This window comes from Gossypium raimondii, chromosome 1 (assembly GCF_025698545.1).
Source record: "Gossypium raimondii isolate GPD5lz chromosome 1, ASM2569854v1, whole genome shotgun sequence".
Taxonomy (NCBI): domain Eukaryota; kingdom Viridiplantae; phylum Streptophyta; class Magnoliopsida; order Malvales; family Malvaceae; genus Gossypium; species Gossypium raimondii.
The window spans coordinates 49,942,528-49,959,542 of NC_068565.1; the positions used below are offsets into that span (position 1 = coordinate 49,942,528).

Sequence of the window (17,015 nt, forward strand, 5' to 3'; positions counted from 1 at the left end):
TTTTAACTATTATTTTCAATTATTATTCAAGATTTAATTTAATTGGTATGGATTGGTTTTATGCATTTGTTTTCAATTTACTAAATAATGCATTTGTTTATTTTTGTAATTCAAGTACAGTTTGGATATTTTTATTTTAATTATCCAATTTTTAAATAATGCAACATCGGTTAAAATAAAATATTTAAATTCATAAAACTAATTAAATTATATATTTAATTAAAATAATTAAATTATATATTTTTAATTTTTAATTTTGTTATTTTAATATTCCAATTTATTAAAATGAAAAAATTAAATTATATATTTAATTATTAAATACCATTTAATAATTACAAAGTCTTCATTTTAATTAACAAAATATTGTTTTAATTAACTATAATAAATATTAATAATAAATATGGAAACAACAAAATTTGAAATAAATCTAAAATTACATTAAATTTTAATTTGATGTAGAATGTGATTTCAAAATTATATTTTTTTTCTGCAATTGTATAAATATAAATTTATTTTTACATATACCTACAAATTTTACATATACCAACAATTAATTTGTTCTGAATTATACATATACCTACAAAATTTAATTAACTGTAATGAATATTAATAATAAATATGGAAACAACAAAATTTGAAATAAATCTAAAATTACATTAAATTTTAATTTGATGTAGAATGTGATTATGACATAGTTTTTTTTTCGCAATTGTATAAATATAAATTTATTTTTAATTCAATTTATTAAAATGAAATTTTAATTTTAGCTCAATTATACATATACCAACAATTAATTTTAGCTCAATTATACATATACCTACAAATTTTAATTTTGAAGACGAAGAATTTATGCAAATTGCTATAGACTATTTGTATTGTGTTCACCTCACAAATTTATGCAAAATATATTTAAATATATTTTCTTTCTTTAATTTTGGGTGATTGATAAAGAAATGAATTTAAAGTTGCAAAGATAATTTTAAGTTCTATTTTTTGCTTCGTAAAGATTCTAAATTTGTATTGTTTATTTTTCTTTGATAGTGTGTTATTGCAACTTCAATTCTTTGATAGTGTGTTCTAATTTTAATATCTTGCAGTAATGACTCGTCTGCCTTTAATTGCACAAAGTGTGAGGCGTAAAAGAATTGGTATTGCATTGACAATATGGTTGCAAATCTGTAGAATTGCGAGTTGGTTCTTACTTACATTGGGTGCCAGCCGTGGCCTACATACTTAGAGACCAAGGATTAGGTCCTATATTTTAGATTTTTATGCAAAACGGAATTATGTGAAAAGGTTGTATATGCTAGTGACGAGACCTGTATTGAACAAGTTAGGATTAATAGAATTGCCTTTTTAAACTATGTGAGATGTTACAAACGCTAGGGGGGGTTGAAGTCGTCAAGAAACATGTTTGTTGATGAGCAAGTGTCAATGTTTTTACATATCATTTCCCATCACCTAAAAAATCGAGTTATCAAGCATCACTTTAATAGGTCCGGGGAAACTGTTAGCAGATCATTTCATAGTGTTTTAAATGTTGTCATACGCTTACAAGATGTGTTATTTAAAAAGGCAGAGCCAATTACAGCTAATTCTTCTGACACAAGGTGGTAATGGTTTAAGGTATTGGACTGAGTTTTATATATAGCTTGTACATAATTTAGTTTATTTAGATTTAAATTTAGTATCCTAACTCAAGGTTTTATATCATGTGATATAGAATTGCTTAGGCTCTCTTGATGGAACCCACATCAAGATTAGGGTTCCAACAGTTGATAAACTTAGATATCGAACGCGAAAAGGTGACATATCAACAAATATGCTAGGTGTTTGTACACCTGATATGCAATTTGTTTATGTTCTTCCTAGTTGGGAAGGTTCTGTTGCTGATGGACGAGTTCTTCGATATGCCATTAGTAGAAGACATGGACTAAAAGTTCCTCATGGTAAAGTGGATAGTTATAGGACTTTGAATTATTCATTAAGATCAAATTTTTTTCGGGAATTAATCATTTAAAAAAAAGTTTTTTCTATAGGTTGTTATTATCTAGTTGATGCTGGATACACAAATTGTGAGGGATTTCTTACACCTTTTAGAGGACAACGATATCATTTGAATGAGTGGCGTCAGGGTTATCAGCCAAGTACTTCGCAAGAATTTTTTAATATGAAACATGCCTCAGCACGTAATGATATTGAAAGATGCTTTGGGTTATTAAAACTTAGATGGGGAATACTTAGGAGTCCATCATTCTATCCTGTAAGGGTGCACAATAGAGTTATTATTGCATGTTGTTTGCTCCATAATTTTATTCGAACCCATATGAGTATTGATCCTATTGAAGCGGAGGTGGGAGAAGGATTACCTAGTAATGTGGTAGATGACGATGAACCGAATATCGTAAATATTCATCCATCGGATGCATGGGCTACTTGGAGGATGGAACTAGCAAACCAAATGTTCGATGAATGGCAAGCATCTAGAAATTAGTTAGGTTTAGGGACAAAATGAGTTTGAGTTAATTTGTTTATGTTATTTTATGTATCTAGTTTGTGAAACTTTGGTGGTGTTTGAATTGTTTTTTGTATTGTACTAAACTTGTTGAATTATAATTTAATTTCTTTTCATTCATCATGTGTTATAATTTTATATAGTGTTGAGCTTTTAATTCATGATATTTAACTTAATTTTAATTTTATAAAGTGTTCACCTTTTGATTCATGATATTAAACTTAATTTTAATTTGTTTTTTTCTTAAGATAATTATGTCAGGTGTTTCAGAATCAAATGTTTCTTCCCAAGCTTCTCGGGGAACCAAAAGGAAATGGGTTCCAGAAGAAGATGCATCATTGGTTTCCTGCATAGTGGACTTGCACAATGTTGGAACCTTTAATGCTGATACGGGGTTCAAAGCCGGTTATTTAAACGAGTTGGAAAAAATGTTAGAAAATGCTTTACCCAATACAATGTTGAAGGCTAAATCTAATATTGAATCGAGGATTAGGTTACTAAAAAGGGATTGGTCAATTGTGTATGACATGCTTAATGGCCAAAACAATAGCGGTTTTGGTTGGGACGAGCATAGGCAGCTCGTTGTTGCTGAAGATGCGGTTTGGAACTCTTATTTAAATGTAAGAATTATTTCAAGTATTTATTATCTTATTTTTACCAAACTTATAACTAATATGATTTCCTCATTTTTATAGAGTCATAAAGAAGCCGGTCAATTTAGACATCATAGTTTCCGTTACTACGACCAACTTACTGCCATCTACGCACGAGATCGAGCGACTGGTAAAGATGCTTAAACAACCGCGGATGTTATTGAAGAAATAAATGTTCAGGATGTACCTACTACAAATATTAAGGAAGAAAGAAACGAATTCTATGACTGCGAAGCTGATGTCTCTTTGGATGACATAGATGTTTCTGCTATGGAGCCGCAACCAGATAGAAACCAAAGGGGTTCCTCATCTTCAAAGAGGAAAAAGAAGAATTCTGATGCAAGTGATAATCTTTCTTCTTCATTTCATGAGGCTGCCACTTTATTGGCGGAAAACATGCGGTCCATTGGCGAACAAATCAGTAGGAGTATTGCCTCTGATGTGGTAGTTCAACAGAAGTCAGAAGAATTCCAAATCATCTAAGAAAAAGCTACAAATTTATATCCAACCTTATGTGAAATAGAAGGTTTAACTGTGGATGAGCGGTATCGAGCTTTGAGTAAAATTTCAGATCATCCAACTCAAATGCTCGTTTTTCTTTAGTTTGCCTTCTGATGTGCGGTTGGAATGGGTCAGAAGATTTCTTGCTGACCATTAGAAACCATGGTTCTGTTGATGATATTTTCGTAACTTTTTCTGTTTGTAATATTTGGGATGGTATGTCACTACAATGTTCAAACTTTTTGATGTTGTAAAACTGTATAACATATGGATTATGATGTAAAATTTCATTTTCATCTAACCTTTTGTTAATATATGAAAATTATGTTTATGCAAAATATAATTCTCAAGTTATTTAATAATAATTATTTTAAATTATATTTTATAGTATTATATATTATGATTTTAGTAAATTCATATAAGAATATTTATTATTAAGAATTTTATTAAATTATATATTTTAATTAAATTATATTTAATAATAATTATTTTAAATTATATTTTATAGTATTATATATTATGATTTTAGTAAATTCATATAAGAATATTTATTATTAAGAATTTTATTAAATTATATATTTTAATTAAATTATATCTAATAATTATTATTTTAAATTATATTTTATAGTATTATATATTATGATTTTAGTAAATTCATATAAGAATATTTATTATTAAGAATTTTATTAAATTATATATTTTAATTAAATTATATTTAATAATAATTAATTTAAATTATATTTTATAGTATTATATATTATGATTTTAGTAAATTCATATAAGAATATTTATTATTAAGAATTTTATTAAATTATATATTTTATCAAATTATATTTAATAATAATTATGTTAAAATATGATTAAATTATTTATTATTCATATTAATAATCTTATTAATAACAATAACAATAATCATTTACCTAAAAAAATTTATGCTAAGGGTATTCTAGTCATTTTAGTTTTTTCCCTTATACTATTACAACATCATTCCATTCAACCAAACACAAGAATACTATTACAGTTCTATTCCATTCCGTTCAACCAAACAAATGGATTACCTATTACGTCTCTATTTCATTACACCTCTATTCTATTATCGAACCAAACGTGCCCTTAAATGTTACTAATTACAATTCCGATTTAATGGAACTACAGAGTAAAAATTACAAATGATGGTTAAAGTAGAATTAACTAGAAATATGCAAAATTAACTAGAATTAAACAAATAACAGTATTCTATCTAATTCAAATCTAAAATAAGGGTAAATGATAGATCAAATCGAGTGAATTGAGTTGACGAGTCTCATTTTATCATCCTAGCTTGATTTAAAAAGTTTGAATCGAGTTGAGTAAATAGAAATTTGAGTTGAGTTGAATCAAATGAAATTGTTTGAGTTAAATTAAAACAAATTAAACATGTCAAATCAAAATCTTGTTATAATATAACTAATTATATATCGAGCACCTAAATTTGAAACTATATATTTTTAAATCTCTTTCAAAACAAAATAAGAGGGAAAAAAGATACTTCAGTTTTAATTGATAATTTACTTATTAAAGTCTCAAAATTATTATTTTAGATTTTTAAAATTTTTATATATTCTTTAGAATTTTAATATTTTTAAATTTCTGTAATTTTTTAAAAATATACATTTTCGGATTTTTATAAACATTTTGATTTTTTTTGTAATTTTGTTGAGAGAAAGACCAATTTGCTCATTTTCAAAATTGACATGGACCAAAGGTGTATTTATACCAATCTTTTATTTGAACTATTGAATTGTAAAATTTAACTCGACTCAAACTCGAATTACTTAGTCAAGTTTATTCGAAAAAACCAAATAACTCGATTCTATTTAATTCAAAATTTGAAAAAAAAATTTAAATTGAATCAAATTTCGCTTACCCTATTTAAAATACTAAAAACAATATTAAACATATTGATTTCACCTGAAAACAAGCCAAAACTAAGTATAAATTTGATGCTAGTACATCAAGTGAAAATGTTGTCAATAAAGTAGGTGTCTTTTATCTCTATTTTTTTTTTGAATTATAAGAAAAGGATAAAGCCTTAACAGTAATGTGACTAGGGTGACTCAAACTTAAACTTCATCGAGGACGATGAGCACCCTATTTATCAGGCCAACATGGGTCTTTTACCTATCTCTTAATTAAGGTGACAAACAACTTTAACATAATTTTGAAGTACTTCATTTTAGATATCGTATATAAACGAATTGTTCATAGTTGGTCTTCGATTTGCTCGTTTAAGACATTAAATTTCAAATTATGGTGGGGTGGAACAGTATGACTTTACTACAATCCAACTATAATAGGAGATCTTAACTCTTAAGAAAAAATCTAGTTTGAAATCAAATTCGAATTTTAATAAAAGATTTGATTTCGATTTTAATCCGATCCGATTTAAATATAATTTTAATTTAAATTTGAATTTTAATAAAGGACTTAATTCCGATTTAAATTAGACCCGACCTGAATATAATTTAATTGTTTTATTTTAAAGTAAATAAGATTACTTTTTTCTTTTAAGAAAGCAGAAAATTGAACAAGTAAGAATTACCTATCTATCCTCCTACATCACAGGTAGCAGCTTCTTCGATGGATGTTGCAACATTTGCGGTCCTAGTTCCTCCGTGTTTTATTTTTTTATTTTGAAGCAAAAATATTATTAATTTTTAGGTTACACTTAAAACTTAACATTTTTATATATTTATTTATTAAAAATAAAATTTTAATATATATATATTATGATTATTTTTATAAATATGTTGAGATGAAATGAATTTGTCTCAAACTTGACCTAACTATTTTTTTTTAATTTCACACCACACATTTTGAACCCAATTTTCTAAAAAAAAAATATGATCCTAATAAATCGAGTCAGGTTGAAACTTGTCAGATTCAAATTTTTGTTTGCCATCCCCAATTTTGAAAATTACTTTCAAAAATCATCAACTAGATAAATACAAAAAATATAATATTTAAATAAAATCTCTATAACTGTTCTAAAATTTTTATTTACTCAAATTTAAATTAATATCAAACAAAACTTCAAGTCTCGACTTAGTGTTCATCTATGCTAAAAATAACTTGGGTTATATAGGATTATAGGTTATATACATTTCATAGATAGGGGCATTTGAAAAATAAAATAAGATGTGGATTGAGTCTTAACTCGATTGGTATGGATATTTTTTTTAATGTACGATGATGTGAGTTCGAATGCACTGAAGCACATTATCTTCTTATTTATGGTTGGGAGAGACTATGAGTAGTTCATTTACACTGATTACTGTAACTACACCAAAAACCAGAGGAAAACAAAAGGTTAACCTATTATTTGAAAGGTGTACACTTAATTGAAGCGTGGAGTCATCATTTTCGTTCCTGATTAAAATCCACCATAACTTCTTGCACTCTTTATACATTTAGAATTTAGTCCTATTTTTAATTTTAAGAATTTAGTTCTTTTGCTGTTTAGATTTCAAAATTCAAGTCCAATTGTTAAGATTGTTAAAAATATTTTGTTAAATTTGGGTTTTTTACAACGTCGATTTTTTTGTTATATGAGTTAGGGCTAAGCAAAAAAAAAAACCAAAAAAACTAAAAAGTGACCCGAATTAAGGTGTTTGGATGATTTGTAAAATGCAAATTTAAAAACTGCCTGAAATCAAACTGAATTCTATTTTTTATTTAATATAATTAATTTTAATTATAATTATATAAGAATAAATAGTTTAAATTTAAAATAGTAAAAATATTTTAAAAGTTCTTAAAAAATTTATTTTTTTCGAAATATTTATGAAAAGGGTTTTGAAAATTTATCAAATAATATTCAAAAACGGTAAAACAAATCTCATTTTGTCAAAATAAGTCTAAGAATCAAAAAAAAATTTGAGAAAATTGAGAATCAAACCGGTTAGAACCAAATTATGATGAACGATTCAAGAAAATCCAAAAAATCCGACCATACCGAGCCGATATCACCTTTAACATGGATACGAAGTTAGTTTTTTTTTCAAAATGTAATTAACCAATAAAATACAAGAACTAAATTTTAATTTTGTGAAGAGTACGGGCACCTATGACCTATTTTAACCAAGAACAAAAATATGACTCCACGTGCCAATTAAATACATAGTACACGTATCGAATAAAAGGCTAATTATAATAATAATAATAATAATAGATTAATTAAGCCGAAAGGGTTTCATGGAGTCCACAATAATCGGCTACAAAGGGAAGAAGAGAATTCCACATGGCGGTGTCGCTGAACGGCGCCTGAGCCATTGAGTCATAAAGTGTCGTAATAAGTCATAAGCCCGTGCACCATGTCAGCTGACCATGCTGCCCTCTCTGCTCTGGCCTTGGACCACATCTAGAAACCACGTAAAAGAAGTTTAATTCTGTTCTTTGCATATTTGATATTTTAATTTAAAATTTTAAGTAACAATTTAGATGGTATAATGTTTTCTTCCATCTAATTTTAAAAAAAAAATTCATTTTAATCCTTCATTTAATTTTTCGCTTTATTTAGCATTTAAACTTATATTTTTTATCAAATCACCTCAAACTATATAGAAAAAATTAAAAATATTATGTTATTTTAGAATTAAAAGTGGAATAATTAGATTTGAGATGCGTAAATAAATTTCAAAAGATGATAATTCGTGGGCATATAAGATAATTTTTCCATCAAATTGTTTCAGAAAGCAATGGGAAAAGCATGAATAAATCGTGGAGGAAAACAATGAAAGAAACAAAAAAGGGGCTTCTTTATTAATTTCAACTGTTCCAACATTTTCCATTGATGACAAAAGCAATGTAAGTCATGTAACTTTCATGAAAGTTAGTGTTCTTTGTTTTGTAGGAGAAAAACAATGAAAAAGGAATCTGAATTTCCAAGATTTACTTCTATGGGGGCTGCTGCTTTTTGCCATGATGAATGCACTATTCTTCTCAAATGTATAACCTTCGTCTTTTAAATATAATATTATTCTCAGCTTTAATGTCTTATGACATATATCACATTCTCTCTCAAATTCCATGCCTTTATGGATTTAAAAATGGGCTAATTTTGCCATCATGACCTTCAAAATCATAGGTGATCTTGAAATATGGTACTTCTACGACTTTATGGTGTAGAATAAAACTGACGGGACGGGACACTCGTCCAACTATGAAGATTTGTTTAAAAAAATAAAAAAGATTTGAGTAAAAACATAGATTAAAAAAATGAGTTTGGATAAAAAAATAAAATTCATTTTTTAAACAGGTCGAGCATTGGGTAAGACTCTTTTACTTGGGTTCGGCTCGAATAAACTATTCTGCTGTTATTTTACTATCATTTTATTATTATATTGCTATTATTTTATTTTATTATTTAGATATTGTAGAACTATTGTTTTATTGTTATTTTTATTTTTATTTTAGAGGCATTTACTTCCTAAGCTGACCAAACCTAAAAAAGAACTTAAAATTTTATGTTAACCTGACCCAAACTTGACTCAACCCGGCTATGATAAAATCTAATGTAGGATTAATAAGGATGATGTAATTAATGACACCAAATTTTTTCTTAGGAAACGCTGAATAAAGATGAAATAAATGCAAAGCATAGCTTAGCATTTTGGTTCTAAATGGATCTCAAGTATCCTTAAAGCAACAATGAAAAATAGACTATATTTCATAAAAAAATAATTCTTTCGAGATTTATGATTGTCAACCCATGACCTGATAGGACCCTATCAGTGGGATGCACGCAGGTGTCATAGAGGGAGTTCGCCAAGAGAGCTCACAAGCATGGTTTGCAATCCCAATTCGCATATGCCAAAGAGTTTGCCGGTGAGGGCCACGAAGTGTAGTAGGCAGAAAGATCGGTACACGTGTTCAGCATGCCCAGAGCCCGTTCAGAACGTCAGTTTTATGAACAATAACAACATGCATAAATACTTGATTGTTCCATTCAATAAGATACGACGGAAAATTACTCAACACATTTATTTTTTTATTTTTTACAATTTTATTTTTGAAAGAAGTAAATTACTATTACGCATATACTATAAGTAAATAATTATCGTAATTCAAATTTATGACATGAGTTATATAAAATAAACATCCATGACCAAAAAGGCAAAACGCTAAAATTCACGTTCATCTAACTCTTGTGATTATATATTAAAAGGAATTGTATGTAATTTGTAAGTTTATACTCACGTAATATTAAGATGCATAATTAATAAACTTATTTAAATTTCACTAGAAGTGAATATAATTGTTAAATTTTTTAACGAGTGATGTGTTATGGTTGAATGATAATATCAATATTATATATTAAGGACTAGTTGAGATGGTGCCACCCGTCAACTTTTATCGAAGTTCATTCGTTTTACAATAAAACAAATATTAGTTTGAAAATATTTTTATATTTCTATATTTTGATAAGTCTGGAAAATGTATACAGAATGACAACCACGAGATTTAAACCCAATATATTATAATCTTCACCATCTTTATTTTACCATCTCAACTAAAGTCACATTTGGTTTTATATCAATTTTATTTATAAATTTATTTAATTTTTTCATCCACATAATGAGTGTGCGATAGTCTAATTTAGGATTATAAACTATTAGTACATCAAATGTAAATTTAGTTATAATTTTTAGTGTTAATAAAAATATGTAAAAACACCTTTTGGCTCATCTCAATTTCGATATTGAGCAAGTTGTCCCTCTAATAAAAATTGGAGCAATTCAAGTCATCAATTTCAAAAACGAGCAACTAAGGATAATTAATTATAACATTAATGTTTTTCATCAATTGTAAATGGTTTTGATTTATATAATAACAAACTTAGACTTCGATGTTTATATATTTCGCTTAAATGTTGATGAATGTGTAAATGTTATAGGCTAAAATTGTTAAATCATGACCAATTTAACAAAATGTGTAAACTTTGAGGGCTACATTTATTATACCAATAAAAAATAATGTACAATTGATTAAAAAAATTAAAGTTGGGATTAATTATCTTTACTTGCTCACTTTTAAAATTGACAAAATTAAATTGAAAAAGATCAATTTACTCAATATCATGATTGAGAGGGACCAGAAAGGTCTTTTTATCTAAAAATTACATATATTCTAAGCAAAGTCTTTTAAAAATAGTCTATTTTGACCTATTGAATTTTAGCTCGATTGGCATAGGCATTATTGTCAATACAAAAGGATGTGGGTTCGAGTGTATAGAAGCACATTATCCTCCTATTTATGGGTTAGGCAGAGGCTATAGTTAGTTCTAGATATTGTGTCAAAAAAAACATATATAACCAAGACCTATAATAATATTATTCAAAAATAATAATCTATTTTGCTCTGGTTACCTCCTTGGTTAAGTCACTATTGATTTATTCTATTGGCTAATTTCATCTTATTTTTCCAATACTTCATCCATGAAATTTTCCAAAAGTGGGGTTCCGATTTTCAACTCCAACGAGTTACTCCATGAATTCTCTTTGCCAAAGCATGCGTGTTGACACCATCACCTTACCACTAGCTAGACCATTTTTTCTCCTTAAGTCTCAATCATTTTCATTCCTTTAGTCAAAAAACCATATTTTATATTTAAGAGATTTATTATAATTATCGATTGACACGGATATTATTATCAATGCAGTAGGATATGAGTTTGAGTGCGCTGAAACATATTATCCTTTTATTTATGAGTTGAGAGGAGCTATGGATAGTTCTAGCATTGTGTAAAAAAACAACTATAATCATAACCTATAATGAAATTATTCAAAAAAAAAATTATTACAATTCTTCCATTAAAATCCCATCACCATGGAACTTACTAGAGGTTGAAATAAACGTTGCAAGCTGACCCAAATTGGCTAAAAATAGAGCTAATGCTGGTTGACTTGAAAATACAATGTTTCTAAGTTCAACTCTCCCTTCGGGGACACAATGCAAATGGAAATCTTTAGAAATAATGGTTAGAATTTACACTTTGAAGTTGAAGTTTCATGATTGTAAATGTGGGAAATTATGAAAAATTATTCAATAGATTGCGACCCCAAAAAAATTGGTTTAAAAGGTAACATGTACTCTTTAAACAGCATTTTGAACCATGGTCGTACAATAAATTTTTTTTATAGTGAGTTTAATATATATTTTACATAAATGGGATGAGATGAGATAAATAATTATCATAATTGTTTCGATCTGCATCTACTTTTCAAATAAAAAACACCAATAGCCAATTTGAGTTTTGCTATTCCTAACCACTTTGTTATCAAATTCTTTGGAAAATTAGGGTTTGAATAACTTGCATATGAAACATATTATATTACTTGAACGGTAAAAGTACCATGGAGGCTCTTGTACTAGGAGCTGGATTTCATTTTGTCTATTTTACTTTAAAATGAACAAATTAGTCTTTCTGTTAAAAATCCCAACCATTTCCACTGTTAAAAATTAGTCCATTGTACGTCAGCATGAGGTACACGTGGCATGCCACATGTGATAGTCTAGTTATTCCGTCAGTAATGTCAATTTTTAACAGTAAAAACGGATGAAATTTTAACGAAAATGACTTTTTAATCAACGTACAAGGACTAATTTACTCATTTTTTGAATAAAAGAGACAATACAATCTGACTCCTAATACAAGAGCATTCATGATACTTTTACCTTAATTGAACTCAAGTGCAAGTGTGAGATATATACATATGTTTGACATAAATATATTTAATTTATAGAGTTCTTAAAGGATCATATCTGTATAATCGAATCTAAATACATATCATATTCGAATATCATAAACATATACTTATATATTCAAAGTACAAGGAATGTACAAAGTTAACTTCCTTATTTCTATAAAAGGGTTTTGCTTTATTACTTGAAAATCATAGATTCATTCCAAATAAACAACAACAGAAAAAAAACCCACTTACCCAACCAATCTCTCTTTATTACAAGCACAAATTAACCATAACAAGCTCGGGCAAGTAATGAAAATTTGCAGTTGGTGAATTACAAAATAAGGCATGAAGAAGACAAGACAAGAAAGAAAGAAAAGGTTGCTTTCATGCTTTACCGACCACATGACATATTTAGAGAGATTAAACACGCATGTTGTTAAAGAAACGGCTGCAATGAAAATGGAGAATGTCTTACATATGTAGAAATGGTCAACGACAGAGCCCCGTCCAAGGAATCATGTGGTCAAAAACAGTTTTATTGGGTTTAGGAATGGTCCTAAAGGATCCAACCAGATCTTATGCTGTAAAAAGAACAAAGATGTGGTTTGGTCACAATCCACTTACTGTCCAAATGCAAAGAACTTAAGGTGTTTTAACCCCCCACAAAACTTAACGAGTAACTATCATGTTTCAGTTCCCAAGAGAGCAAGTTGTTTGCCTATGCCTATGTATATACATATAGGTATAGGGTAAATTATTCTAGATGTTGAAATTTAAGTTCAACTAATATTTTTTTAACTAATTTAACATGGATTCTTGGTTTGCATTTTATATTTTTATTTAAAAGTATATATAAAAGTATGAAAAAGTTAAATGTGTATAATAATATTAATTATAATTTAAAAGAATTGATATTTCTATAACTTCATAAATTAATGTGACACCAACTGAATAACAGAGAAAGAATTGTATGAAACATGAGTGTCACATCATCCTGTATCTCTTTCTATTAATGATATTTTAATAATTTTTTTCATATCATTGATACATAATTTTTATAACTTTTTTAACCAGAACCTCAAACTCGAAATTTGAAACCTTAAACTCAAACCCAAAATCATGAACCTAAACCTTAAATCTTGAACCAAAAGGTTAAATTTAAAGTTTATGGTCTACGATTTAGGGTCCAAGATTTGAATTTAAGGTTTAAAGTTCAAGGTTTCAATTCATATTCGATTTAAAAATTACTAAAATTATGTATCAATTATATGAAAAAATTATTGAAAATGGATATAGAATTATAGAGGAAGTTAATATGAAATGTTATTAAATAATTAATAAGTCTATTTAAAAATTTTATTTTTCATGAATTATAAAAGATAAAAGGGTAAACTACCAAAATAGTCACTTTTGTTTGACTCAGGTTACATTTTAGTCACTTATGTTTGAAATGTTACGTTTTAGTCACTTATGTTATCACATTGTAACATTTTAGTCACTGAGCCGTTAGTTTCCATTAACGGTGTAACGGTAAACTGATGTGGCACGTTAAATCATCATTTCAAACAAAAATTCTAGGTTAATTTATACAATCGGTCCCCATATTTTTTCGTTTGGAGCAATTTAATTTTTTTCTTTTATGTTTTTTTAACTTTCTTTCTTTTCCATTCTCTTATGCTTCTCCCTTTGTTTTTCTCCCTTCTCCATTTCTTTCAACATAGTTTTTCTATGTTTTATTTTTTTGAACAATTTAATTTTTTCGAGTGAGGCGAGCTTGTGGACTAGTTACAAATGGAAAGTATAAAAAAACTATGTTAAAATAAATGAAGAAAGGAGGAAAATAGAGGGAGAATCATAAGAGAATGGAAAAAGAAAGTTAGAAGAACATAAAAGAAAATTTTTAAATTGTTGAAAATTAAAAAAAAAAAAAATTTAGGAACCAATTGTAGAATTTAACCTAAAATTTTAGTTTGAAATAATGATTTAACGTGCCACATCAACTTAACGTTACACCATTGTCGACAATTAACGACTCAGTGACTAAAATGTTACAACACGATAACGTAAGTGACTAAAACATAACATTTCAAACATAAGTGACTAAAATGTAACTTGAGTCAAACAAAAGTGACTATTTTGATACTTTACCCAAGATAAAAAGTAGTGAAAAAATAATGATTAAGGAACAGTGACTTTCCAAGTAGAGCTTACACACCAACAAAATCAACAAATGGGGTCCAAAAGACAAAAGCAAAAGGCATTTGGGGTGGTAATATTTTATACATTATAAGGGCATTGCCCACAAGCACATTCTTTTATATGTATATATATACACAACCACCACTACACTTCAAAAGCACCCTCACACTTACAAACTTCAATAACTTTTCTTTGTATATTGTTGCAAGCAATCTACAAAAAGAAAAAAACCATGGGGAATTGCTTAGTTCTTGAAGAGAAAGTAGTCAGAGTGATGAAAACCGATGGCAAAATCCTTGAATACCGACGACCCATCAAAGTACAACAAGTTTTATCCGATTTCTCCGATCACGCCTTGTCGGAATCATTTTCTGCTTGCCGGAATCTTCATCCGGACACAAAGTTGTTACCGGGTATGTTATATTACCTTGTTCCGTCACCCTCGATAAAGAGTAAGAAAAAGAAGGTGAGGTTTTCGAGTACACCAGAGGTGAAGGATGATGAAGAAGGAAGCCATGGTGTTGTGAGGATTAAATTGATAATCAGTAAAAAGGAACTAGAAAAGTTGGTTCAAAAAGATGGAGTTTCAGTTCATGAGATGGTGTCGAAGATACAAAGTAAGCAAAGCATAAATGGAGTTGATGATGATGATGATGGTGATGATGATAGTTGCAGAAAGTGGAAGCCTGCATTAGAGAGTATAGCTGAAGTAAACTAGTAAAGAATATACATACATATATATATTATAGTACTGTAAGTCTGTAACAAATATGCTTGTTTTCATTTATGAAAATCTGCAGAAAATAGATGCTTCAATTTCAATCCTTGTGAACGTCCATTAAATTTTCTTTTTCATGTTTTTTTCATCATTTAAATGTCATCTACCACTTAATTAAAGAAAGCAAAAATAAGCTAATAATTCAATAAACCAGTAAGAAGCTCTAGGGTGAACAAAATTCAATTCGATTCGAAAAAATCAAAAAATAATTTAAATTTCGAGTTAATCGATTTGAGTTATTCGAATTATTCGAGTCAATTTAAATAATTAATTTGTATTTCGAGTTCGAATTGAGTTGAATTTTACAATTCGAATAACAAATTAGTGTAAATACATTTTTGATTCTGTCAAGTTTAAAATGAACAAATTGGTCTTTCTCTCGACAAAAAGTACAAAATAATTTTCAAAATTTTAAAATATTTATATATTTTAAAAATTCTAAAAAAATCTATAAAGAAAGTTAAAAATTAAAAGTTTTCAAGAATAATAATTTTGAGACCCAAATAAGTTAATTAATGATTCAATTTTATCATACTAAAGTATTTTTTATTTGCTTTGAAACGGTTTTCAAATATATATGGTTTCAAATTTATGTGCTCTAATATGGAATTAGTTATATTGTAACAAGATTTTAATTTGACATGTTTAATTTTTTAATTTAACTCGAACAATTTCACTCGATTCGATTCGACTTGAATTTTGTTTCACTCGACTTGATTCGAAAAAATAAATCAAGTTAGAATGATAAAATTTGACTCGTCAACTCAAATTTTTTTTACTCAATTTGATCGAATGCTCACCCCTACTCCTAACTAGGGTTAATACAACAGTTACAATGAATAAAAGCCTTTGTTTCTTTTTCTTATTTATGAAAATACCTATAACCATTATTATTATTATTATTATTATTATTATTATTATTATTATTATTAGAAGTTGATAACATTTAAAGTGAGATTTTATTATATAGTGAGATTTCATGATATCGTTTTTAAATCAACGATTATGGTTAAAAATAAAAATGAAGAGACTATAGTCGTTTAATCAAGTCACATTATTTGGAACCTACATTGGTTTTCTCCTGAAAATCAATTTCACTTTTTTTAGTATTGAAATCGGTTGAATTAGTTAAAAGGTAAACGTATGTTTCTCAATGCATCCTATGTGGTATGACCAATCATGGATTGATGTTTTTTTTTTTTAGTTTCAACCATTAATTTAAAAGAATCTCATGGAATCCTATAAACAGATCTTTAAATATATGTCATTGTTGAACTATTAAAAATTGAGATAAAAATTGGTGAAATCGAAATTTTTATTTTTTAAGTAAAAATTGAAACTTTTATTAATATTGGATTTTTCAAAAAAATTATTATTTTTAAATTGTGTTTTGATTCTTTTCCTCCTTATTTTGTCCAAATATTTTTAAAAATTGTGAATTTTTCTTAATTATTATTTTATGTTTTTAAAATTTTCAATATAATTAAATCTATGGGGTTCAACCATTTAGACGTTAAATCGGAAGTTCAACCAATTTGATCTCTAGTTCAATAGGGGTGGAGGGAGGAGGTTCGCAGGGTTGGCCCTTAAAATGAATTTTTTTTTTTATTTTAGTCCTTAAAATTTATAAAATTTTAAGT

The 17,015-nt window shown here is 27.5% G+C and overlaps 3 protein-coding genes across 3 annotated transcripts in view; 2 read left to right on the forward strand and 1 right to left on the reverse strand.

Moving 5' to 3' along the window:
- LOC105786339 (F-box/kelch-repeat protein At1g57790) overlaps positions 1 to 17,015 on the reverse strand; it is an 83,304-nt gene that overhangs the window by 32,623 nt on the left and 33,666 nt on the right. The gene's annotated exons all lie outside the window — the stretch shown is intronic.
- LOC105786342 (uncharacterized protein At2g29880-like) lies at positions 2,062 to 3,941 on the forward strand. The gene is made up of 2 exons (XM_012612720.2): positions 2,062 to 3,135; positions 3,211 to 3,941. The coding sequence occupies exons 1-2, from the start codon at positions 2,725 to 2,727 to the stop codon at positions 3,310 to 3,312; spliced, it is 513 nt and encodes a 170-aa protein (XP_012468174.2). The 5' UTR covers positions 2,062 to 2,724; the 3' UTR covers positions 3,313 to 3,941.
- On the forward strand, positions 14,830 to 15,315 carry LOC105787357 (uncharacterized). Its single transcript, XM_012613713.2, has one exon. It carries the CDS (start codon positions 14,830 to 14,832, stop codon positions 15,313 to 15,315), a length of 486 nt encoding a protein of 161 aa, XP_012469167.1.